We start from the raw sequence: 27,865 nt of genomic DNA on the forward strand, positions 1-27,865 counted from the left end.
TCATGTGGAATAAATTAGGAATGACTATTCCAAAGTGAATTGGCTTATATGCCTCTTGGCATAATGTAGGTGCAGTCATATCTAGGCAAATGCTTTGTTATATACAAAGGCATTTTCCTTAGTTTTAGCTTTAAAACATTTACCAATATATTCTTTGGATCTTGTCCAGCATGTAAAAGACTTAAAAATCAGTCTTGCAAAACTAGCTCTGAGGGTGGCCTGAGAACATACTTTATCCCTGAATATTCAGAATCTAAGGGAAAAATACAATCTCTACCACTGATTTGCTATTTTCAGATGAGAATATACTCTGAAAATCCTCTATTTTTCCCTCTGCTACCTCCTCCTTTCACTTTGGTAGTAGTACTTTTAGGGATGCACAGCAATAAGATCAACTGTCAGCCAAAATGCCATGGTACCCTACTAAGTCTTGGTGGATCAACTATAATCCCTGCATTTTTTCCTTTCTTAATCATGTTGGGGTTTTTAGGCATACATTTACTTTTTATTCTTATTTGTAGATGGTCTGAGAAGAGCTGTAGTAATCTTTTTTAAATATCTTTTACCCTTTGCACTCTAGAAACTATTGACTTTTTCCTGTGTGGTTGGTTTTGATGTTGTTTGTTCTCTTTCTCTTCTTCTAGGTGATAACCAACACTGCTGCCAAGTTAGTATCACCTCTGTGTAGTGCCAGATATTTGTGTGATGCTGTGTGTGTGAAGATGTGTTTTCTGGGGTAGCATGATCCCCTGTGTTCCTGCTGTGTCTGCTTGCAAGTGCAAGTATTTTTTTAAACATCTGCTTGGTGTGGCAGGGTCCCTGCGCTGCCCCTGCTGTCCAGCAGTGCTCCTGCTTGGCGTTTCTTGGTGATGCTCTAATGCTGTGAGTGGAGCTGCCTCCTGAGCCTGCCCAGTTCTTCTAAAAGCTTTCAGGTGGTTTTGCTTCTACGGGCAGGTTTAAGTCCTTTTGAATCTTTAAGTCATCTGCATCCCCTCAGAGTTTGGAGAGCCTTATCTGAGCCTTTTTTGGCGTGTTATTAGTAAAGTACTTTTAGCTTCAACGTTAAATTAATTTCTGAAGTCTGCTAAAATTCAAATTTAAGTTGGAGTAAGATACCGATATGGGGGGAAAAAAATCTATGAAGTGATTTACCTTGATAAATCTATTGCCTGAAAAAGAAATAACTATTGACTTGAAAATGTGATTTATCTGCTCTATTTAGGATACTTCAGAGAGTCTTCAGTTTTGACCTTTAGTTTTCTAGGGGCAGAGGATTGTCTCTAAACTCTTGCTTTTTTGCCTCTGACCTGAGTGTTGTCCTTAAATTGCTGGAGACTGGGTTAAGCTAAGAATAAAATAAATAATTCTAGTAGTTAAATGCTAAATTTAAACTGACAGTACAAAGTTAGATGTAGTAGAATACATAAAGTTGAAATAATATTTTGTGCATATAATTTACATTGACCTTGCATTCTCTGTTGATTTCAGTGGGGTGTGGGTGTGATGATGTAAGTCATTTGGAGTCAAAAATCCTAGCCAGTTTACATTAATAATTATTTTGACAGGATTGTCTTAGAAAGCAGAAGTCACTTTATAGGGGTGTTTGTAATCTTACTTGCTTTGGGATTTATTTTTCCTGATTCTTTTGTAGCTTAGGAGAAAGATCCCCGTCATTTTGCAGAGGTGCTGTCTCTGCAGCCTTACCTCTGCCAGTTTGTCCTAGAGTCCAGCACACCTTACAAGCACTAATATCTTCTGTTTGCTTGCAGAGTTAGAAAAAGGACTCAGCAGTTGGCAATCTGTACTTTTTTCTGTTATTTTTATCGAAATCCCATTAACTTCACTGGAAGTTTTGCCTTGGTGTATGTAATGTGACTAAAACCTCTTGAAAGACATCACTAAAATTGTTTAAAGACCACAAGTGGAAGCCCAAATGACTCCTGCTGCTACCATGAGGGAAGTGTAGGCTGTTCTGACATTAGTAGCTTTGATTTCTGTAACTGACTGTGGAAACAAATTGCTTAGAACATTATTCTTTAAAGGTGGCGTATTTAACCTCTGTCCTTTCCTTCACACAGTCTTCTCAGATCTTGGGTTTAGAATCTCTTGAGTACTTCCAACAGTATAAAAGAAAGAGAACACTAAATTCAAGATCTTGAGGACCTGTGTGTTTGTAATGATTATGTGATTGTTTAGGGTATTACACAGAAAAGAGATGCTGTTGAATTCAGGCATGTGCATGCTCAGTACAGCAACCTGCATGTCTCTGCACATCACCCCTCCAGAGATGATGTCACTGTAATTATGGAATTGTCAGAGTTGATGAATCGTTGAGAGAGATGTGTTTTAAATGTGAGAATGTCTTGGTAAAAAGATAATTTTTACTTTATAATGCCGCTTCCCAATTCCTTCCCTTAAGATAATGGCATGTGCAAGTGAAGGCTGTGGCTGTAATGCAGCATGTGCTCCTGTGTATCTCTGGTCCTTGTGCATGTGGCTGTAAGTGTTCTGTCAAGGATTTGCAATGATATGTGACTGTATCTCTCTCTGTCCCTCCTCAGTCAGGGCATCCCACCAAATAGAAGGCTGAGAACAGAGTGGAATCCCCTGGCTGGCTTCAGAGGTGGCACAGCACCTGTGATAGTCTCCAGATAATTAAGTCAGATAGGTGCCAGCCTTACTTGAGTTTACCTTTTTCATCGTGCTGGGTTGAGGGTTCAGTTTTAACTCTCACCCTCTGGGGCTACCCATGGTAAACAGACACACTGTTGTGTGTGTAAAGAGAAAAACAGTATTAGCCAATAAACTTACAGTCTAATGTCTTAAACTGAAAAGGAAAATTGTTCCAATCAAATGGAATTAAATTCTTCAGCAGTTCTTCTGCAGGGAGAGAAATATCTATTTCCAGCTTTTGGGTTCAGTTTTGAATGAAACATTTATGAAATATCTGTTATTTCACAAAGGGTGGAGTTCCCAGTTTTGTCCAGTTTAGTGAGTGTATGGAATCTCTCCTGCTGGTATCTTCCTCCTGCTGGCAGGGCAGGCACAGCAGACTAGAGATTCACCTGATCTCCCATAGGTTGAAGAGCAGCCACCGTAGTGGCTGACATAGGTTATTGGAACTCTGGGCAGGGCTCAGTCCTAGCTCTAGGCCTAGAACTATGCACAGCTCAGCCCTACAAGAAAACCAGCTGCTCTTTAGCTGCAGTGTAATAGCAAACTGACTCATTCTGGTGTCATGGAAGCTTCAGTTAGCTTGCTTTACGGGCTCAGCCTGTCAAATGTAAAATGTTACCTTGTAAATGGAGTCACTGGAAACAAAGCAACTCTTCCAACTGCACTTGTCCCGTTGGTTGCAATGTTGCATATTTTGATCTGGGATTGAGCATTTATCATGCCATAGCAGCACTTCAGGCGATCTGTACAGAGATTTTGGGAAGATTTAGCCTTTGTAAGGAAAGCCTTGCAGATTAAAAGGCACAAGCACTAAATTTCACTGTGATTGATTAATAACACAGACAGAAAGTACTGAAACCTTCTAAATAATAGAGAACCTGATATCTGTTCGCTTCACTGTACTTTCTAGACCTTTGTAAGACCCTTCTGAAAACACAAATGGATGACAAAAAAAGTGGCAATTCTCTGCACTGTGCATGTATGTCCCATGGGCATGCACATATACGTGTGCATGTTTGTATACACTTAGGTGTATATATGCATATAACAACAGAACTTTTGTATATGTAAGTATCACACAAATACTTACAGGTTTTTTTGTGATATTTTAATACAGTGACAGCTATTTCACCCTTTTTTTCCTTTTTATGCATCGTGACATCCATTAGCACAGCCATCTTTTTGCTGTGGCTTGATACTTACATTGTCTGTGCTTCCCTGATGAGAAGCTTTGGTGAGATGCCATGAACAGACGTGCACACTCCTCTCTCGGTGGTGCTTCCCTCGCTTAACTTCACGCCTCTCTCCTTTCTTCCCCTCCCTTCCTTCCCCATGGAACCTCACTCTTGCATAACCCAGCACGGACTTCACGGAGCGTTTCAACCCCAATGTCCTGAAGGACTCTGCCCTGTCTACCCACAAACCCATTGAGGTGAAGGGCCTTGGCGGCAAGGCTACCATAATTCACGCGCAGTATAACACCCCGATCAGCATGTATTCCCAGGATGCTATCATGGATGCAATTGCAGGCCAGGCACAAGCCCAGGGTGGAGAATTTGCTGGGTAAGGTTATTTCCTTCTGTGGAATGCTCTTTCTCTGCATGGTACTTGTAACATCCCTACCTGCATGACACATTTGCTCTTCCTGGACTCTTTCTTTTTTTCTGGTGTATATTACACGTGAAAAATGCGTATCAATCCTAGACAGTGTCCAAAAGCACTTCCCTGTTTTGAATTTAAAAGGATGGATCGCTTGAAAATCATAGCACGGTTTGTTGTTGGAAGGGACCTTAAAGTTCCAAGCCCCTACCATGGTCAGGAGTATCTTAATTTACCCTAGTTTTCTGGTATTCCTCCTAGAACTGGTAAAACCCAGTCTAAAAATATAATGCTCTGTATATGATATTGGATGGCTTTTCATTCCTGACAACCTTGATTTATGATAGTCATTATTATATGCATAGCTCAGAAAGGACAGAAAAGGGGGGTGGAATTTTTTTTGAGATGTGAAGAATGCAAAATATTTATTTAGCCCTGGCTACTGTTTTATTCTTCAGAGTAGAATGTTTTGCTGTATTTTCCCTATCCCCAGTTTACATACAGTACATGTGTTTTACATAGATCCTTTGGACTTTGGCAAAATCCCCTGATCTTTAATAACTTAGCTTTTCCAATGCATGTTTCTAGTAATCTTTCCCGATTAACTTATCCAGAGTTGTAATAACTTGACTGAAATCACATGTGCAATAAATGTAGCCAGGTTTCTCTCTTACCGGGTGCGCTTCACCCTAAAATAGATATTGCCTTCCTTTGATATGACACCAAGATACAGGTATAGCAACACACTTTAGTTTCTTTTCCATATATTAACTGCAGGCTTATTCAAAATGAAGATGGTTTATGTATTTGCTTATGCTCTCTTTTGCTGGCCATTTTTCTCTCTTTTTTATAATTGTTTTTCTTTTCTGCTAACTTTTTGCACCAATATTGTTGTTCATCACAGCTCTCCCTCATGATGGATCAAAGCAATACCTTTAGCTGGCTTTGGCCATGGTTCAGTGAATCTGCACAGGTGTTGAGTAGACTCATAATTCCAATTAGTGAAGTACAAAGAAGTTCATTTGTGTTCTCTATAAGGGTTCATATCCTTCATAGGCATGGATTATAGGAGACATTTTATGATACATTGACACTTTCTATTAAATGCTGTAGCATTATATGATGCAAATAGTATTGTTTAAAAAAATTACCTATTTAAATGATCAGATTATTATAAAGTTAATGCTGCATATGTGGATTCTTTGCATTTTAAAAGTTTCCTTTGGTTTCCTCTGTGATATTCTGAACTTTAATTTGCAGAGGAAACCATAATGTTTTTTAGCTTGCTTAATCAATCAAGTCTGAGTTAAGATTATGCTTAATGTGGAAGTATTTGATAAAAGTTTTTGATATAAAAGACCAAATTGTGTGCTGATTCATTTTGTCTCAGTTTTCAGCCTATAATTTGGTCTTGGTTCTTTATTAATAGTCTTAGTCCTTGTCATTTTCCACAAGTGTCTGTAAGGTGATAAGCACGCTCAGACTGCACATCTGAAGGGCAGACAGCAGCTGGAAACAGTTTACTTATTTTATCAGTGGTGAAGGACAGACAGGGTTAAGATAGGAATTAATTTTCTAGTTTGACCATTTGAAATGAGTGATGTTGTAACTTCATGAGATCAGAGTCAGGCCCTTGTCACTTGGAAATAAGCCACAATTACTGGATCACCATGGAAAATATAAACGGAAGAAGGACAGAATTATTGATACTCAGACTCCATGCTGAAACTTAAAGGTAGAAAATTTTGAATGCCCTGACTTTATATATTTTTCTGGTCTTTGTTTTTCTGTTGTAATTGATCTTGCTAAACCAAGAACCAGGAGCTAGGTGGCTGCAATAAAACCATGTGGACAGTGCATTTTGAGTACATTTCTGTCAAACCACTTCTAAATTCCATTATGCAGTTTTAGCCAAATGCACAAGTTGTATAAAGACATACATCCAGCATTTTTGTTGGGAGTAAGATCTGACAGTTGAAGTAGAAGAATCAATAATGTGATTGTACAAGCTAAGATCTTGTGTGTCCTCTGCAATAAGTCAACTTGGCTGGCTATTTACCAGTCTACATGAGCTTTTGTTTGTTGGGTTGTGGGGTTTTTACCTCTTAGGCCTTTTTTTAAAATAGCTGGAATTAGTCTAATAACTGATGTCACAATATTTTGTTGTATGTCTCCATCAGGGGTAGAACACTGCAGTGTTCCTAAGTTTTTACCTACTATCTACTGAAATTAAATCTGCATAATGATTCCAGGGAGTGATTCACATAGTAAACCATAGTTTATAATGAACTCCAAAAAATAAAATTCCTCCATTGCTACTTATTCAGAGAAGTTTGACTGTCTTTAAAGTTTTTTTAAATGGCAAAAATGTGTGACTTACATGGTGATAAGAAAAAGGAAAATAATTTTTATTGACTCCTACTAGAATACCTTAGGCTCTAGATTAAAAACCTCCAACACTCTAACCCATTTGGAAAGAAGGGGTATTTTTCAGTAGCATCAATTTAAAGTAATGTGCTTAAAGATGCATGATGTTTCTGCACATCCACACCCAGATGGAAAGAAATTAAATTACAAAGAGGTGTAACAGAGGTATTAACGTGGTTATGTGCATCTTTAGGCTGCCTGTAAGAATCAACTGTCACATTTAGGTTTATGAAATGCTCATAATCAGCGATGCGCTCTATTTTACACTTCCGTGCTGAGAGGCTTATATGTCCTAGTTATTCATCCACAATATAATTATGTTTTTGAAAAAAGAAAAAGGCCTGCTGAATTAAAGACAGAGTTGGAAATACTCCAATGTATTGCATTAATTTAGTTCAATTTATATGAGCATGTTTCACTCTGCTGGGGAGGTTAATTCACCAAGCTCCGTTTCCTGCCTTAATCATCTACCATAAGGATATTAATGTGTCATATTAATGCCACACATTGCTACTGTGAAATTTGTGGTCCAGCCTCCAGCTCTAGTTTTTTAACAATGCTTGAGTTAATGGCATATCTATACATAAACCTTTGAACTGCTTTTTTGTACATAGGTCATAATGTAAGAAGAAAGCATTTGAGCTAGAGGATATAAACAGGAATTTGAACTGTCTGTGGCTGGCACACCACTGCTGCCACAGTGGTCCATGGTTGAAATCAGCAGAATCAGTGGTGTATTATCCACTCTAGAACAGTGTTCAGCTGGGAAATTTGCTGTCCCATACAGCAGGTTTTTAAGCTTCCGCAAGATTAAGAAGTCAGTGTGGGGATATAAAGTTAACTGTTGGCCCACAACAGGCAGTCACTTCTGGTATTCGTACAGGGCAGGTTCTGGGTGTGAAGCACCCTTAAGTGCCTTGGGGACTTGAAAACGGGGTCACCTTTTGGGGAACATTGCTGTGACAGAACTTTCAGCATAGACAAGTGTCAGAAGCAGCAGCAGAACAGTCCAGAGGGTGTTGCTGTGACTACTGTTGGTATTACAGAGAATCTTTTTGCCATGCAAAGACTATTCCTGCAGAAGGCAGGAGAAGGCAGAACTCCCTGCTGTGCTTTCCTTCCTGCCTCAGCAAGCCCTTCAGCTATGTGGGATGGGCCACAAGAGGAGGACTACTGTTCTCTCTCCCCTCTTCCACCTAAAGAAGGCTATGGCACCACTTTGTCCATTGTTGCATACAGGAGTAGCACTAATGGAAGTCACTTATGGCAGAGCCTTCCCAAAATAAACAAGACTGTATTCTGCCTTCTGTACCTGCTAGTGTTTGGATATTGTAAGGATTGTGGTCTAGGAAACATGAGCTAAAAAAGGAGCTCAAAAATGTTTCTTCCTCCTACAGGCCATCTTTCACACAGAGGAGCTTTTTTACATAACTTGTATGTTTTGTAGCAGAGTTTAAACTGAAGAGTCAAGTTTTTCCTCTAAATTCACATAAGCTGGGTTCCACCACACAGGTGATTGTGTGGAAACACACAAAAAAACTTAACTGGGGTTTGTACTTCGGTGGCTCTTCAGGAAAGTGAGAAGTTTGCATATATGGGGGTTATAAATACATGGTATTGTGTGTAAATCCATCAAACCAGTGTATATTACCCAGTGCTGAAGAAGAGGAATGTGTCAGCTGGGAAGTACTGATATTTAAAGCACTACCTGGTAACATTTGCATCCCACTCTATGTAGGATGTCAGACATCCTGGCTTTTCATGAGTCCTCTCAGGCTTTCAAATTATAGACCCAGGTTCTCTGTAGATTTTCTCTGCACAGTGGTATCTTAGCACTAACTTCGAGCCTGAACCAAGGAAGCAACTGTTGGACCAAATGGCCCTTAACTTTAAACAGAAGTGTTTCTCAGTTTTCATGAAGTTGAGCTTGCTGCTTGCAAAGCTCTTTATGGAATAGCGTAAAGCTGTTACAATAAATCACTTGCTTCAAAAATAGACCTTGTATTTAGAGCAGTCATGGAGCCAAGTTGCTCCAAGCACACATCATTCCCTCAGTGTATATTTCTGCAGCTCTGTTAATAGTTAATTTTAATTCTGCTATGCAGAAGTTATTTTCACCGGGGAAAATATACCACAAAAACCTATTAAGTTACTGTTTCTAACCGGCATCATAAATCAAAGTGAGGTTACCACCCTTGTGCTACAGACCTGTGTAGCTTTGATTTTAGGTGTGCACAACTGGATATATCACTTTGCAAGATGATTAAGCATGTTGTAAGATCCTGAGATACATTCTGTTATTAAAGGTTTCAGACACTGCTTATATATGCAAGTCTTGAGTGCAAGTCTAGACTTCCTGTGCTTCACATGTTTAGTAGACAATTAATCCAGACTATGGCAGATGGAAGTTTAATTCAGTTTGAAAAAGAATCCTCTCTAGAAAAAGCTATAAAAGTCTACCTCATTATTTTTAGACTGAAATACGGGTTTATTTCTAATTACAACCTTAAGGTACACTGGCCTAACACTGTAACACTGTTTTAAAGAAAACATAAAACAGTACCAAAGTGAAGTTGTTTTTATAAGAAATAATATCTAACAAAAATGGTCAGAGAAATAAATGTTTTTGCCTGGCCTACTCTCCACATATTATTCTAACCACTGCACGCTTGTGCACCTGCATTGGCTGAGGAATCATGAACAGGTATTTCCAAACAGATTTGAATGATAACAAGAGACAGAATTCTCATTCAGAGACAGAATGAGCCATAACATGAAATTGATCTATGTATTTTTTAAGACATGATTGTTTCAAAGCCATGTAGGGGATGGCTGGGTGAGAAACTGTGACCAGAGAGCTGCTTCCAACATTTCCTTTTCTGAATTGCAGCACCCTCCCTATAAAGGATCCTCACGTAGACAGTGCCTCTCCAGTGTATCAGGCTGTGCTTAAAACCCAGAACAAGCCTGAGGATGACAGTGAGGACTGGAGCCGTCGCTCTGCCAACCTGCAGTCCAAGTCCTTCCGCATCCTTGCTCAGATGACTGGAACCGAGTACAGTAAGTTGAATAACAAAACATCCCCCTCATCCTGATTTTAGATCCATGTCCTTCCTCACTGCCCTGGTATTGGCCACTGATACTCAGGGAAGACTCATCTAGTTTTCAGTGAGGGTGAAGATCCTGGATGTAATTTGAGGGAACTCAGAAATCATAGTGAACAATCTCACCTTATGCTTTATGAAGAAAATTCTTTTGGCAGGGGCCTCAGCATAAAAGTATAACAGATTGTACAGTAAACGAGCATTTGGGACCCCACAGTTATTCCTACTTAGAAATCAAGTCTCTGCAGTGCAATCTTTGGGTTTCCTGCAGCCTAGACATACAGAGCTGTCCATTCTTTAGACAAAAATTATAAACATGTCGTGTCTTCTGTAACAGCCTTTTATAGAAGTGATTTCTGGAGGTCAGAAAAAAAAAATTAATCACCATTTGTATGGAATCTATGTCTCTATCAGCCCTGTTACCTAAACTTTGATCTGATATGAGTATCGCAGAGCTTTAACCTTGTTGCCTATGGAAATGGTTTTGTGGCTACCTGGTACTAAGCTCACAGGTGGTTCCTGTTGTAGAGAGAAGGAAGGTCAGGGCCTTTTCCTCCATCAGGAGGAAATACTTAGCATTCCCTTCTCCCATTAATGTGCTGCTGCTGTCTCTTCTGTTTTGTAAAAAACAGCAGGACCTCTCTGTAGAATCATTGCCTACAGCTGTGAAACATTGCTAATAATGAATGGGAAAGTAGTTTTAATAGCTACCTTCCTCCTAACATCCTCCTTCCTGTCCCTAGGGAACTGCTATCTTCATGATGTTCTTACAAATTCCACTGCTGCAAAGTCAGTGTGAATGCACCTTTAGATAGGCTTTTGATAAGTTTCTAAGGAATTGTAAATACCATAAAGCCAATTCCTTTCTTTCTGTTTTATAACTGAAGCATTTTTTCCTACAGTGCAAGATCCAGATGAAGAAGCTCTGAGGAGGTCAAGGTAGGCAAGTCCCTGTGAAAAATACAGCTTTCTCCTTCCTGATAACCCAATAATGTTTTAAAATGGCATTAATATGAACTTCCTTTATTATATTTTTGTCCTAAAATATTCTAACACATTTACTTAAAAATCACTAAAATTAAAATGCTATCATTGAGAGGCATTGGAATGAGAAGGATAACAAATCAGCATGTTTTTAGGAAAAACAGTGTAAAATTGCTGAAGTGTATGTTCAAATCTGAAAGCTCTCTGCTCATGCAACTTTCCTGTACTTTACTGGATGTGTGAATGTGATGAGTTCCAAGGCCTGTGTAACTACTTGAATGTGTAAATGGATAAAAAATAATTGATGTTGTGATAGCACTGAAATCTGTGAGCAATTTATTTGGATGACCCTCTGATTGACATTTGATTCTCCTTAAAATGATACAGTAAAGGAGTTGTTCCCATTTATACCCGTAATCATTGGTTTATGTTTTGTTTGGAATAAATATTACCTAAATTTGTAGAATATGGAAGCACAGGACTGCTTTTGCTAATGGATAAATGTATTTGTTTCATATGATGTATCAAAAACACTGAAAAAGAGGATATGTTCAGAGATATAATATGGAATTAAAGATTTGTCATCATCCTGCATAGCCAGGAAATAGATGTATTAAATATTATTATGTTGAGCTTAAAAACTGCAGTTGAATCAGAAGCATTCTGCATGCAATCCTTAGTTTCTGTTTGTATACTTTGAATCCCTGCTTCACTTTAGGTGCTCTAAGCCACTGGCTGGTTTGTGATGTGTTTGGTACTCAATTTACCCCTTCTTTTTCTATTTTATATTTTACTGCCCTGTGGGTTCTTTAAAGGTTCTGAGCTTTTGATCACAGTGCAGGTTTCAAATGTTGAATGAGTGAGAAAGGGATCTGCTGTCTTCCCTGTGAGAGTACAAGAATGCTTTCAGTTGGTGTTTGCTGTAAGCCCTCCACTGCAGTTCACCCGAGTTCATGGCTGGGTGCCTGAACATCAGGCTTGACATTATAGCCCTCAGGGATTTATTTTTTTCCCTCAAATATGCAAGCCTAATTCTCATTACATGTATTGTACATTATCTGTTTTGATGTAATAGCACACGTCCAAATCCTTATTTTGATGGGATTTAAAGCATTGTACTGAACTTAACATTGCCCCATTCATATCTGAGAGTAATATGTGGTTTTAAAGAAATAATCTCTCTAGGTCTAATCTGTGGCTTTGGAAAATACAAAATAGTGGAAACTTTACATGGTAAAAGATATATATTGACAATAATTACCTGATAACACATCAACACATGTAAATTGCACATTCTATCCAGTGTAATTCCAAGTACATGACTACATCCACTATGTTTTGCACATTTTCTGCAGTCTTTAGGTATCACTGTGTTATTCTTTTCTTGCCCAAGGATGCTTCTGGTTATGTTTAGGCACAGCTGAACAGGTTTAAGGTGTGCATTGATGAATAAGGGAGCATGTGTAGATAGTTACACAGGGACAGTGCAACTGGTGTAAGCTCTGGTGCAAGGAATGAACTGGGGTCTCCTTCCCAACCCAGTGACAGCGCTGGCACCATCTGGGTGCTTGATACCCACTCAAACATTGGACACACTCCACTGGGGATTTGGCAGCAGGACCCTGGCTGTGCAGGCATCCATCACTGTGGCCTCAGGCAGGCTGAGACCAATCTCTCTCTAGTGCTTTCTCTTGTCTCTTTGTGTCAGCTCCTCAGTGTAGCCTGCAGGAATTGCATGGAATGGCGGTCAGGTTTCTTCCAAACACTTAAGAGTGGAGGGAAGAAAGATGTAGCTTACTTTTGGCAGAACTGTTTTACATTAAAATAGTCACTTTTAGATTGCTGCTTCCAACTTCATGGCATATGTTCAAAAATACCCATAAGCTTGGGAATTCGGGTGGCAGAACATTCCTGTCAGTTAATATTGAGTGTGTTGTATGACTGTTCTTTGCTCATGCTGCTGCTATTTTGAAGGCACACATAAAAGTATAACTTGCTATGAAAACTTTTCATTGCTGGTGTGATGATTGTTGTGGACTATGTTCTGGAGAGATGGGATCCATTTCAAGCCAAACAGATGTTTCTGAATACCTTTTCCTTGAATGGAGGGGTAATATCTTCAAAGCAGTAGGGGAGTTCTTAAATTAGATGTCAGACCCACTGGAGCTCATATATTCTGGTGTAGCTGAAAAAAAAATGCCATCAGTTTCAGCTAGAAATACTTTATATCTCTTAATTACCTAAAAGCATAAAAAATAGTTTGAGAAGTCATACATCAAGACTCCTTTAGGACTGTTACTTGCATGGCACTGTGTTACTAAGCTCAAAAGATTTAGAAATATCAGTGAATTTGTTGGCATTTACTCTGTTTATTGTTTTGTGCTTTCCTCAGCCTGAGGAGTAAAACCAGCCCAGTCTGCTTCTTTCTGTTTGGCTGGTTTCACTCTCAAGTTCCACTGCATTAACACAATTAATTGTCTTGTGTTTTGAGTGTAAATAATGAGGAAAAAATGACCTTGTTTGCAATGACTGCAAAAAGTTTTGCAAATAACAAGAACATTTTCTTTTTCATTCTGTTTGATATATTTCTCCTTGGCTGTGCTATCATCTCACATCTTCCTTCTTCCCCTTTTTATGTACAAAAGCTGAATTTAAACTGTAGAGCGTCTAGAAAAGATTAAATCCTGAGAGGTGCTGAGCATGGCTCAAGCACCCCAGTCTGCAGCTGGGGGTGGCAGGAGGTGGCCAATACTTCACAGGACTCTGCTTTGAAAATCCCCTGTTGTTCTGCTTTGTGACACAAATGACCAGAAATATCTATGCAAAATGTCAAAGCTAATACTCACTAATTCTGAGGAAGCTATAGAAAAGTACTGCTGAAACCTGGGGTTGGTGGTCCTTGCAGGAAGGATAGCAGGTTATATATGGGCTGACCTAAGTGTTAGAGAATGGAAAATATTTTGCATTTATTTTGCACTTGTGTGAGTTAACTTTCACTGACTCCTCAGTTGTGTGAGAGGGAGGGAGAATCCAAGAGAAACTGCTGGGAGGAAAACAATGGGATTACACTGCATTTCTAGCAAAAGCAGCCCTGTAATACCAAGCACAAGTCAAAGAATACGAAGTTATATCAAGTTACTTCTCAGAAATAAACCACTGCAAAACCTTTCATACATGGTCCAAAAAGCATCACCCAGCCTTCACTATGCTGATTTGAAAGCTGAGGAAAAAATCCAAATAAATTGCCACTGCCCTAGTTGTAAGGCAGGGGAGTGGTAGCCATGGTCCCTAACCCCTTTCTTTCTCCCTCCTTTCTTTCTTCTGTGTATGTGTGTCTCTCTCTGTCTCTGTCTCTCTCATTCCTCATGCCACAGGGAGAGGTTTGAAACGGAACGTAACAGCCCACGCTTTGCCAAATTGCGCAACTGGCATCACGGCCTATCCGCGCAGCTCCTTAATGTTAAAAGCTAAACGCCCCTGTCCGAGGGCAAACACTGAGTCCCAGTAACACATTAACTGCTGGCCTGACTTAGAGCCTGAGCCTGCCACTCGTGCAAAGATGTGCTGCTAGGCACTTGGTTTCTGCTGTTAGCCTGTTAGCCATTCACTGTCACCAAAGGTGAAATCATGACACAACCCAGGACATGTTCTTCATGATAAAGTAGCTTAGCTTTTTTTCCTTTATCTCAAACTTCAGCATACAGCAAAATGTCACTATTGTAGTCTCTTGACTTTAATTCTAGGAGAAAATGAGAGGAAAGTTATTGTATTTCTTTAGAAGGAAAAAGAATGCCATTTTCACAGAGTTTTACTGATGTCAAGATAATGAAGTAAGAAAAAGAAAGTTGAAAAGGAAAACTGATTGGCCTAGGCTTTGCTAAATGTATAACACATGTAGTTTGTGTAGCTAAATGATGCTGTTTGAAATAAGATATTAATAATGTGAAGTTATATTTCAATATATTATACTGGCAAAAGTCATTTACTGAAACTATTGCTGTAAGTTTTGTGTTGGAAACTTTAATTTATCATTATATGAAAGAGAGATAGCTGAGATTGCTCAGGATCTGCAAGGAAATGACATTTTACTAGAGGTGATTTAGGAGTGAGAAGAATATATCATCTGCACTGCTGGTGCACTGAAGCTTTTAAAAGCATCTTGTAAGTTTTAAGGAATATGTTGCCCATTCTGTATTGCTCTTGCTTTGACTCACGTTTTTTTCTGTATATAGCAGCATGCTTTATCTGAAATAAAAGGTTTTAAAACTAAAATAATTCTGTGCCTACTTTACACAGTACTTTATTCTGTTTTAAAACAATAACTGCTTCAAGTGATTATTGAAAGAAGGAGAACTTTTCTTTCCCAAATATAAAATTTGGTCAAAAATCTTTCCATTATTAGCTGTAATTATTATTGACCTGTAAATTGTCTGAATTGGAATAAAAGTGACAAAGCAGTTGAGTTAGGTACCTTTATCTGGTAGCAGTAATTCCAATCAAAGGGATTAGTGCATGAGATCAGATTGAAAGTATTACACTTTTTGCTGCTTCCAGTTTTGTCTCAGCAGTTTGTACAAGAACCAAGTTCATTCAAACTCCCATTTTTTTCTGTGTTATAGAAACAAGGAAGCACTACTGTATCAGCCAAATACTGAAGTGTTTAAAGGATTATCATACATCTATAAAGAACCTAATTATTCAGTATTAGTTAAGAGTACCTAAGCACTAATTCCTTTTAAAATGCATTTCACTTTTCTTAGCTGAATACCAGAGCACTTCAGGACATGCTACTTAATTCACAGCATGCATTTATATTTTCCTTACGGGAACACAGACAGATTCTGATCACACTATCTTATTAGTACCTATGGTAAATCAGCATCACTGCATGAAGTAAGAGCAACATTTTAACTTTTCCTGATTGTTGCCAGGAGCAACCTTTGGTGAACTAAAGTGGTGGTGAACTTTACTTATGTATGGAAAATTTTGATCAATTTAAAATATCAATAGGCAATTAAGATTTTTTTCATAAACATAAAATGTACCTAAGCAAAATAATCTTCCGGTTCTAATTTTCAACCAAATTAGATATTTTTATGAATAAGTAGTAATACAATCTCTTCATGGTAATAACAATTGTGCATCCTTAATGTTTCATGAATATAATACAGATAATAGTCATTTCCAAGACTTGTAGTGCATGTGTTAGAATGAAAATGTCTAGATTATATCTCAATGTTTACACTTAATGTTATTTTGAAAGGTATTTTAATGATATAAATTCAGTGCATATAAACTATGTAATCATGTAGGGCAATAGTTTTAATCCTTTTTTCTGTAGGATAAAAAATGGAATCTAACATTCTCCAAGCTGGCAGCTTTTAGCACTGCTGCAATGTTAAAGACCTTTTGTGAAGGTGCCTTCATTAATCCTTACAGCAAGATTTTTACTACAGCATATTTCAACTGCTTAGTCCAGTCCCTTTAAAAAAAATCTCACAAGTGATGGACTTTTTGTGTTGAAACTGTCAGTCAAGTATTTAATTTCTTTTTTTTATATAGACTAGTAATTCCTCAACTCTTACTCCTCAAAAAATTTTTATGTTGTCATGGTGATCTTCAAGTCCAGAAAATTAATGTTATGGATCTCTTTTTGTATAGCTCTGAAGAGGCCTTGTTTTTGCTTCCTGAGGAGGAGGCAGACTTTGTCTGTAAGGGCAGAGAAATTGGCCTGGATTTTTCACTCTGGTGCATATAATTGCTAGTGACAGGAACAAACCTAGGCCTGATAAAAAAGTGTTAAAGCTTTGGAAAAAAAACAGCTGCTTTGTTCTAGTGAAAGGGCAAGCCTAGCCTATTATATTTTTGTATGTTCAGGCTTATCTCACTCTGTGTGGCTTCTGAGTGACCAACTCCATCTTGCAGTGTTTCCTGAGCACTTGCAGAGGTCTGCTGTCCCACACAGGAAAATCAGTCATAATTAATGGCAGTGAGGCTTAAAGTAGGTTCCTGATTGAAGGCTCAATGAGTCATGTAATTCTTTAAACCAGCGCTGATGATGTCAGGTGTATCTGTCCCATGCTGAATATATTTCGACCTGTGACGTTTCTGCTGAGCAGAGGACAATGGTTGGTGACAGTACTGTCTTCTAAATAACCTCCATGCCAAAAATAAAGTAAAACACAGGATGTGGGTGGTCGCATGCACCCCCTGCCCTTCCCAATATTGCCAGTAAAGCATAGCATATAAGCATTTAATGAAGACACAGCAAAGCTGATGCCAGTAGGAAATCAAATCCAAAAGGCCTTCCAGGTAAATCTGCTTGTCTGGTTATGGCACAGGGACATGCTCCTTTTCTGCTGTGGTACAAGGCTGTTTGATCTAAACTAACCTGTCTCCTGAATCCTGCTGCCCTGCCTCCTGTTCCAGCAGCCCCCCTGACCTCCTGCAGTGCTCAGTTTGCAGCAGAGGCTCTGACTGCATGCAGTGTGTGCTGATGGGACGTGGCTGCAGTGTGGCTTTAGGAGAGTGGGTGTGACAGCTTGACCTCTGATCCTTTCATGCATGACAAAATGACAAAAGGAGGAAGGTTCTGTGGCTCCTTCCCTTGCCTCCCTCTCCTCATGCCTGACTGCACAGGAAGGACAGTATGTTTCTGCGAAGTAATACGGAGGTCACTTCATTGCAGTTTCTCTCTCATTATGCACAACTGGGTGGAGTATATCTTCCAGAGCAAGGAAGAAGTATTTCTGGGAATAATTTATCACTTTTGAAAAGTCCAACATCATAGAGCTTTCTGAAACCTTCCTCAGGGGCAGAAGAGGTGACACCAATTTTTCACTTGTGCACTCCAGCTCCCATAGGAGCTGAGTTCATGTTGTAGCTGAGTTCCTGTTCTTTAGCTGTGTCTACCATGAGCTTCAGTGACTGGGATTACCATTATATGTATCAGAAACTTAAATGGATCCTTACACAAATTTGAGTTTGCAAAGAGTTAAGAGCCAGAATTTTGGTATGGTGCATGGTATTACCAGATAATTACTTTCTTTAATCAGTTTGCCTTTAGTTGACAGCTTTCTGCGGGATACATGAAAATTAATTGACTAAAACTTGCTCTCAAGCACAATAACATCCTTGTTCTATGGCTGCTAATCAAAGCCATCTGACACCACTAAGAAAAGCTAAGGCATCTTGATTTCCTTCCTTGGTCGGCCAAAATTTCCAATGATTAACATTGCTGATCTGCCCAATTACCAAAAACCTCCTATCTGCTGCTCAAATTACCAGAATTGCTACTTTTGAGAGACATGGCCTATCTTTCCACAACAGCTTGTAAAATAAAGCAGACTTCTCTAGGTAGATTTCCCACTTAAAGAATATAATAAAAAAAATAATAAGCACATCAATTTAATATCTTCTAATCCCTGCTTACCTTTTAACACCTGAAGAGTGACAAAAGTGTGGGAACAGTGAAATAACTCAATTGTCTCCATGGAATCTTGAGTGAAATCAGGAGAGAAAATTGATCAAATATACAGTCTTTCTTCCTCTAAATACTCCTGGAGGTTCTACAGGAAAAATTTATTAGGGCATCATAAATCCCTTGTTTCCAAGTCAGTTCTCTGTAGAATAAATTGGTCAAAACAATATTAGGTACAGTGTATCCACTTCAATGTACCCACTTAAAATTGGAACAGTGAAGCTTCCAATTGCACCATTAAACTTTTCTCAAAACAGTTCATTATGAAAGCAATGCATAAGCTAACAGAGCCTGTTAAAGCTGAAATTAAACTGTGGGTGTGGGTGTACTGACCTATATGTAGCATCTTATCTTTACCACCTCAGTCTCCTGCACGTTCCCATCCACCATGTAACTTTTGCATGATCAGAAATGAACAGTAACTTTCATTTTTACTGTGCAACCTTTAAAATTTTTAATGTGCATCCTTCAGCTGATGCAGGTGGCTAACCAAGACACCAATGCTGCCTTTCTCTCTGACTGCTCAGTCCAAAAAGGGAAAAGCAGTTCTAGCATGCAGCAGGTTTTCCAACAAGCATTGTAACTCAGAGGCACTCAGCTGGGGTCTGTGCATCATCAGCCTGGCTCACAGCTTTGCTTAGGATGAGCTGGAGCACAGCACTGGCACTGCTTCCTTTTATTCTGCTTCTAAATTGCATTAACGTCAGCAAAATTACCCTAAATACTAATAACTTCCTAATAGTTCATTTCCATGTAAGCATTTTTGTTGTGGCTGACCCAGAATGTTATATGATTACAAATGAGAGAGAGGGAAGGTAAGAAAATCCTTGAGAGAGTTTATGAAATAAAATTTAAACCACATTCTGAAAAAATGACAGCCATTCTAATTCATACCAATTAGATATTTGATTCAGGAACTGAACAGCACTGACACATTGCTGGGTTTCAGGGGCAGCTTCAAACTTAGTTTAATGCCATGTAGAGGAAGTATGAATTTTCTTATCATCAATGTGCACAAATTAAAAAATAGATCTAAAAAACAAACCCCTGAAAGTGAAACCTCTGAGTTCTTGTTCTTTCCTCAGCTTTCATGAAGAAAAGTTAAGTCATGATGAGAAAGAACATGTCAGTGAGAGGGGAATGATTTCCTGGCATACAAACCCCAAAGTTGTTGTGCATTGGTTTTGTCTGTAGTGGTCAGGAACACAGACTGAGAGTTTGGATCCTGTGCACAGGTGCCTAGTGGCAGATCCCTGCGCTTTATACTGTGGGGCTGTAGAAAGCTACAGGAAAACATTCAATTAAATCGAATTGCACGCTTAAGGCCAAGATAGGAAATAATTATCTGAATTAAATCCCAGCTTCAATTGCTACACATGCTCAGAATTTTGCAGTCTTTGTTCTTACTAAAGTGATGTATTTCCCAACAAGATAAAATTTAAAATTGGAGTTCATATGCCAGATATCACAATGTAAACCTTGGGCAAGAGTTACCTTACCTTTCCCCAACACAAAGGCTGCTGTATGTCCAGCTGCATTTATTCTGTGACTGTTAGATTTAACAGCAAACCTGTAGATGCCACTAAAATGCATTAATGGGAGGGATTGGCTTGGATTCTAGTGAGCTGCTTTGATTGAGTTCCATACTATGTGTTGAGAACGAGCTGCTGGTTCTTTTCCACTGAATCTGTGATAATGCTTCTTCTCTTCTGTGGCACTGTCTGCACAAACCAGGAAACCCCTGTGAGGAAAGTATTTCCCTGTTTTGGAAAGCAAACATAGTAGGATATATTGCAATTGTTTTGGCGTGGGCTGCTCACTTTCTTAACTACAGTGGCTGAAAAAGAGAGACTAGCTCTTCTACCCCTTTTTGTGATCCCAAGCTGAAGTGTTAACTAAACCAGCATGATTGTCATATTCTGTTCTCTCCAGTTAACTGCCTGTCATTTCTTTGTTTGTCTTCTGGTGTCTTTGTTAAAATAACAGAAATATAGCATGGGGTGAAAAAAGGCAAGCAACCTCAATAGTCATCTGACAATGGAAAAATTCTCAGCTGCAAACACAGAAAGGTAGAAATAGCCTCACTGGATCAGAACAGCAATTAATCTAGCTCAGTGTCCAGTTTCCAACAATGTTGGTGTCTCATGCTTTCAAGACAAAAAAAATGTTTGGATGGTAATTAGAAAATAGCTTTCTCACAACTTTACTCACAGACACCCTATAAGAATTTTTTAAAATTACTTCGTTAGTTTTACTTCTTAAAAGGAAATTTTATTTTTAGGTAAATATGCTTATATAAATATAAGTATATGCTAGGATGAAAGTTATAAGTCTGATGAGTCCTGCAAATCCACACTATATTACTAGAAAAACAGAATTTTTAATTTCAATAAATATAGACCCTAATAATCTGTATGTTTATTTCCCCTTTGAAAAAAGATTGTATATCTATCAGACTAAGTAGAAGACTATATTGTGTTCTCAATACAGTAAAATACTGATGAACTGAACAGATATATTTATTTTAAAATCTATAATACCTCATTAAAGAGGGTGAACTGATACTTTAAATACTCAGCTGGGGTTCGGGAGAGCTTGTTTCAGTTCTTTACACTGCTGTAGGCTTTCTTTTAGACCATGAACGAATCTGTTAAGTTTTAGTCTCTCATTTGTAAAATTCAAAAAATAGTCTTGCTCCACGAGAGTATAGAGAAAAAAAACTCAATTAGAATATTCACTTTTTGCTTCAGTACTGAAAGAGAAGTTGAAGGACCATGTGGGCCCTCAGGCCACCTCATGCTTTTATGTTACCAGGTCTTCATTGCACATCAAAGGATTCTGTCTCCACATTTTAGGGGAATAGAGCAGAACTATTCCAGAGAGACAGTCTAGATCTGTCACTATCTAAGAAGGTAGATGGAAGGTGCACCACCTCCACATTTCAGCTTGCCTGCTACGTGTATGTGTTTAGGCATCTTTGCATTTTGTTCCCAAAAAGTAGAATGGAAAAGCATTCCAATATCCCATATGTACAGTTCAGATTTAACCTATTCATTTATTGAAAATTCTGAAGATTCTCCAGGCTATTTTTAGGATCCAATAGCACACATTGGCTTGCAAATGAATATTGATTTCTGTTACTCAAACTGTCTAATTCTTGTTGATGTGTGCAAGGGAAAGACTCTATTTCTATCATTTCACTCTGCCTTTAGCACCATATCATGTAGCATATTTTATGAGAAGAAAACATTTCATAATTTCTACTGTATAATGTCCTGTGGAATTGGGAATACAATATATTGCATAAATGGGTCTTGTTTGAAATACAGGTCCAACATTTAATGAAATCTGTGGGAGTTGCACTGTTCTCTCAGAACAGTCATTGACTGAAGCCCTTCTATCAAAAGCCATTTCAGTGGGGACTAAAAACAACTTCAGACAGAAAAAAATCCCCCACAGTAATTTTAAGTCTCTCCCAGTTAGCTCAAAACTATTATCTACTACTGTCAGTTATTGCAGCAGCCTGTGTAGACAGAGATACAAACAGCTCATAGTATTCTGAGCCAAATTCTTTCATGTTGTGAAGGTATTGACTTTACTGAGCCTGCCTGAGGGATGTATTTGGCTCAGAAGTAAAGTTATTTCTGCATTTAGTTAGCAAAAAATGTTTTGATTGTAAAGGCCAGAAATCCAGTTGTCAGTTCCTTAAAATGCAAGTATTGCTAATCAGAGGCACATCTGAGCTTGAGCCTTTCTTCTTGGTAGCCAAATGGGAGTTACTCCTATTGACTGGGAAGAGAAATAGGTCCTGGAAGCAAAACCATGAAGAAGTGTTATGTGCCTTTGAACTCATTTTCCCCTTTACTCTGTGCCTTTACCTTTGTTTTATTCTGTGGAAGTATTTTTACTATATTTCTCTCTCTGTTTTAACCTTCACAACTCCCCTGCCATCGTCACTCAACGTTATTCAATATTGTCTACTTGGGAGAAAAGCTCTTGTGAAATACTGACCTCAAAGTGACCTTTGAGTCAAGTGACTTTTTTTTGCCTTGTTCAGTGTAGCCACAGCTATTGGCAGAATATGAGCAGAAAAGTTAGGATCAGATTAACTGTAACAACAGAGGCTTAGTGCAGCTTCAGCCTCACCCCAACTGCCTGCCTTTTGGTCTTGGTTGTAATTTCTCATAGAGCATTTGGCAACACTGGAGATAAATAGTGCTGTATTTTGTTTCCAGGCCCTGTGTTCTTTAACATTGTTGCATGATGATGGCTCTTGGTAAATTAACAGTCCCACACCTGCACAGTCTCTAATCCATCCTCCTGCACCTTGTTTCATAGCTGGCATTGCCGTGAACTCACAGCTTGGTTACCATAAGGACAGTGTTTGGTTTCTCATTGCTTCAGAGTGGTGAGCCATCGACCTCGTTGGGGGATTTCTCTTCAAGGCAGGCTCTTCTGACCACAGGAACATCTTATTCAGACACATCTGAGGGGCATTTCCCAACTTCTGGGTTTCAAAAATCTGGCTTTAATTCATATATTTTAGGGCTACATTTGGTTAGAGGTTTTAAAAATTCATAGAGAACACCTATGCCCAAGCCTTTGCTGATCTTAACTGGTTTGGTTTTTATAACTTTCTTGGAACTGAACTAAGGAAAGAATATGTGACTGTACATATATATGTAAATGTATAAGTACATAAACACAATACTGATAATAATGTGGAAAATATTAAGAATAGCCTTCCAAAAATAATGTAAGTTAATGATTGGAACCCAGCAAATCCATATAAAGAAGTGCATGTATTCCTTTTTTGTTTTCTAAGGATGCTTCAGGAAGAAGGTTCAGTTAGGTAAATGAGGACATTTGGTTTGTGGTTTGTAATTTTACATGCTACTTAAGAAAAGTGTTCTCATTTGGCATATTTCAGCTTTAAACCTGTTGAAATTTCAGCATAATTCCTTAAATAGGAAGGGATGCAATCACCCATTAAATTGCTAAATAGTGAAACTATCTCAATTACTTAACTAACTGGATTTCAAACTTGGGTGTTTAAGGCTAATGGATTCTATTCTTTATGAAATTATTGTGTCTTAACCTCTTGCAGATAAAAAATTGCTTGCCTTTAAACAGATCAATTATTTTTTAAGTGTGTATGTGTGTTTACAGAATAACAGCCCAGTTCTCTGTCAGTGAAACTGAGGCTGACTTAATCCTCACCTCAACAAAGGAATGATTTCCAGTTGAAGAAATTGTTTCTAATTCAATTTAGGTTGAGAAAAGTAGTATTTGGATAGGGCAGAGAATTTTTTTGTGATGCCAGGCATATGAAATCCTTTTTGTCATTAAGTCTTTGTTAACTATTTAACTGCTTATCACTTCAAAATATCGGGCCATGAGGACTGCCCAACTTTGATTATTTTTAATGCTTGGATTTGGCATCCAAGTATGTTCTGCTGGAATATTATTGAATTCTTTTTTAAAAGGAAACTTATTAAAGTCAAAACTATTCCTGAAATTGTATACACACATACAATGTCTCATTTCTAACCATTGATTTTCCTTTTATTTTATTATTGAAACAAAGTTGTTTGCAAGTGATAAGAGGTATACAGCAAACTTGTATATCTGGTGGTTTCACCTGGAAAGCTGAAGAGGTTTCTCACAGCTGTATTTATGAGCAACCACTCTAGGATGCTTTTTGCAACCAAACATTTCTCCCCAACCCATATTCTTCTTCCCTGGTTGTTTTGGGTGGGGCTTTTTTGCCATCACTGGCAATTGCATTTATTTCATACAGTATCCCCTCCTTTCACAGAGACAAGGAAAACCTTGCAGCAGCATCAGAAAACAGGTAATGTTTGCTGTGTTTGATTTACTTCCTCTTAAGAGAGTATCTCCACTTCCTCCATATTGTTCTTACCTCAAAAACTGTTATAAAAATACACTGTTTGAGCAGATGATGAAAGTAGAGGCTTCAGCTAAGTGGGTTCATTAGACATTTCTTTCTCATGCACTGTGATGTGGAACAGGTGGGGATTGTATTTCTCAAAATTTTGAACCTGAAAAATAAGAAGCTTTAAATAAAATATTCCCAAAATGGAGTACTGTCAGTTTATGAGTTTTAAGAACAATTTCCATTTTAAACTTCATCTAGACTATTCAAGATGTTTTTAAAATCTAAATAGTATTATCTTTTAAAGAATATTTATATGTCAGATCTTGGTTGATATTCAGTGGGTTATGAGGTTCAAAACAGTCCCTCTGTAAGTTCTTTTATGTCAAGTTGTTTTCTCACAAAGGATCTCAGAACATTTTGCAGTTAAGTGTAGAAATGTGTTGTTTTCAAATAGTTCATTTATTAAACCCCCAAGTACTGATACACATGTATTTCTTGAGTGAATCTGACCAGTTGTTTGGAGCAAAGAAAGGCCTCTTAGTAGTTAGTCATGAAAAGAATTTTATACTATTGCTTTTCTCTTTGTTTTTGATTCCTGCCTCAGTGATATGCAACCACTTTTTATTTTTGGGGTTTTTTTGACTGCTTATATTTGAATGAGGGTTGCATAGTTAATATCTGAGTGCAAGCATAATTTGTTAATAATTGCACAAGTAATAGCAACTAGCACTTGAACAGTTGGGAAAATTGATTTTTATTTTTAAATTAATAATTTTAAAAAAGAAGGAAATAAACCCCTTGATTCCTGAATATAAATTAAATTGTAAAGAACAAGGAACACATGTTAGAATTTCACCAGCAGTTTCATTTGTGTAAAACCATTTATAGGACTATGCAGCTGCTTCACTGAAATCTCCTTTTCTTTTAACTATAATTTTATTTTGCCAGGAACAATTTCTGATATATGACTGGTGTTATTGTCCTCCTATATTGCCTTAATCTTGTGTGACCTATCATACCACAGCCTTTCTCCACCTCCATTACCATCACAGCTCTGCTTATTTTGATATTCATAGCAATATGATTTCCAGATTTAACACAAGGTACCCTTTTTAATTTGTCAAGCCTTTCCTGGTCTTAAGCAGTAATTAACCAATGAACTATCAAGATTACTTCATCTGCATTGTCATTATGATCTCCAGCTCTGTCTGTGGCTGGAATTCTGCCTGTTCCTCAAACCCCTGCTATTACCTAGGAAATGCCTTGTTTACAAACACCCTTGTAATCTCTGTTACCCAGGCCTACAGGTACCGCGCATGCACCCCAGTATGTGACCTCGAGTATTTGGCATCCTCCTAAGTCATCCTCCAGGGATGCCAACACTGCCAATGCTCAGCCAGTGGCCTCCAAGGGGTCTGTGAGGCTTGGAGCAGGTACAAGCCAGGGGGAGGCCGGTGTCGGCCAGAAAACCCCTCTTGCTTCATCCAGTAACCAAAGGTACACTGTGCCGTGTAACTGCGTAACTGACCCGGTTTGGAGCTTTGCAATGGTTTGGTAATAACAACCTCTAACTCCTTCAGATGGAAATGCCCATTGCCTCAAAGGCCAAGGTTCCAGTTCTTCCAATTCCAGCAGCTTCTGGTTCATGTGGGTGTTACGTTTTCAGTGGCTCTCGTAGGATCACACCTACAATACAGAGACAAGTCACTAAGCATCTTCAGCAGAGAAGCAGCAGCTGATATTTCTGTATTTTCAGTGGATCCCACAAACAATCCCATATTCAAATATTGAATCCTTCCACATTACAGCTTTCTCTAAACACTTTCTCTGGCACTTTTTTCCTACAAATGATGCAATTACAGATTTTTTTTCATATCCATTTTAGTTTTGGTTTTCTATTTTTTGATTCTTTGCAAGTGATCTGTTGGAGGATTAGAAACATGCATTACATAAAGGAGACTAAGTGCTGTTTTAATCATCCACTCCTTGTTATTGGGATAGAAAATCTCAGAGCTTGGGACTTCACCAAGAGAAAAAAGTATAGTCTACACTTATATTTTAAATGTTAGAGTGCATTTGTTGCTGTGCTATCATTATGGTCGTTAACCATTATTATCTTCTTAACCTCTACTGATCTGTGTTCCTTTTCATGAGTGAAAATCAGCTGGGATGTGTGTTTGTTTTCATCCACCTAACTTACTTTTATGTTTGTTACCGCAAATATGAAGATGTTTGATCTTTTCAATGTCTTTTAAAATACAAAGTACTATAAAGATTTAAAGTCTACAAAATTATTGTATTTAAAAACTGACCAACCAACCACAACCCACTCTATAATATGTCATAATGAAGCTGTTGCATTAGATGATCTTTTTTATAAAGCAGCACCCACATTTATCAATTCTTGAAACTGCCCTGTTGTTGAATAACTAAAATGAAAAATCAGACTGAAAAACTAGAAAGGAGGAGGGAAAAAACCCCAGTTTGGCTATTGTATTTGACAATGTAGATAAAATTATGTAAAATTTATAGTTGCTAAATTAAGACCAGTCATGTCAGTCTTGAGCTCTTTCTATAAAACTGTTTTGAGAATGTCATCAACTGCATACAATTTATGTAACCAAACCACTCTGATTTTTATGGTTATATCCACTTAATTTTTATTTATTCCAATTCCTTGTTCTGATAATTAACATATTCTACCATGAAGGCAGGTAAGCAAGCCTCTAACATTTTAATCACATAAAAAGAAATATTACAAATATTATGCAAGATAATTTTTTTTAAATTTCTTTTAAACTTTAAAAGGTATTCCAGTATATTTGGTTTTATTTTCTTTATATGGGTTCATTCTGCTCAAATCTGCCTCCACACAGGTCCATGTCCACACATATGGATTGGGTTTTTTTTTACTTTCTTTTCAGTATTTATCACTGAATAAGTATTTTTATTATTTTGTAGATTGTTACAATTAAATTGCAATTAATTAAGCTCACTGTTCTCTTCAAGGTATGAAGTCTTGAATCTTCTGAAATCTGTAGTAAATTCCCTTTCATATCAGTGCAAATACATAAAATGGGTGAAATCCTAGTTTGTGTTTGTTTTTAACACATACATAAAGTTCCATTTTTATGTGCAGTATGGTTTTAATCCTTTCCTCCTTGCCAAATCAAAGATATGTAAGTATGTAAGATGAAAACTATTACTCCACAGCTTTTAATGGGGTAGTTCTGGTACCCACTGTGGCACAAGGAAAATTTCACAGTGTTGAAATTCATACCAGATTAGTTGTGATGGATAATACACAGCTACTCTGTAACACAGCCTGTGAAATTGATAGTCTCCTAGTTAATTGGAAGAATTTGTATCATGAAATGCATCAGGATGGAAGAAATCATCTGATTCTCAAATGCATATTACTATGGAAGAACTTCTGCAAAACTGTTACAAAACTTGGTGTAAGGATTTGAAAGCCAGAATTGTAAACTGGATGATTGTTTTCAGGAACTTACTTATTATGTACATAATTGTAGATGAATCTCCATAAGGGAGAAAATACCAATTTCCTGCTTTTGTTGTAGGCTGCATCCAACTTTGAGGCTTGTGGGTATAACAACCAGCATCTGTTTCAGCTAATCAAACAAAATATTCAGCTGAATTAAGACATCATCCTGTAGACTATTGAACTCTAGAAGA

At 37.9% G+C, this 27,865-nt stretch overlaps 1 protein-coding gene across 14 annotated transcripts in view; it reads left to right on the forward strand.

Annotated features, from left to right (window-relative positions):
• LDB3 (LIM domain binding 3) overlaps positions 1–27,865 on the forward strand; it is a 113,957-nt gene that overhangs the window by 60,041 nt on the left and 26,051 nt on the right. For 9 of the 14 annotated variants that reach the window (XM_059851181.1, XM_059851186.1, XM_059851187.1 and 6 more), the window contains exons 6-8: positions 9,593–9,762; positions 10,709–10,745; positions 24,089–24,124. In XM_059851181.1, coding sequence (XP_059707164.1) covers positions 9,593–9,762; positions 10,709–10,745; positions 24,089–24,124 — 243 coding nt within the window. Of the gene's footprint in view, positions 1–644; positions 668–4,035; positions 4,240–9,592; positions 9,763–10,708; positions 10,746–14,164; positions 15,066–24,088; positions 24,125–27,865 lie in introns of those variants that run through there. The other 5 variants (XM_059851191.1, XM_059851184.1, XM_059851188.1 and 2 more) reach the window with 4 other exon arrangements.

This window comes from Haemorhous mexicanus, chromosome 7 (genome assembly GCF_027477595.1).
Source record: "Haemorhous mexicanus isolate bHaeMex1 chromosome 7, bHaeMex1.pri, whole genome shotgun sequence".
Classification (NCBI taxonomy): Eukaryota; Metazoa; Chordata; class Aves; order Passeriformes; family Fringillidae; genus Haemorhous; species Haemorhous mexicanus.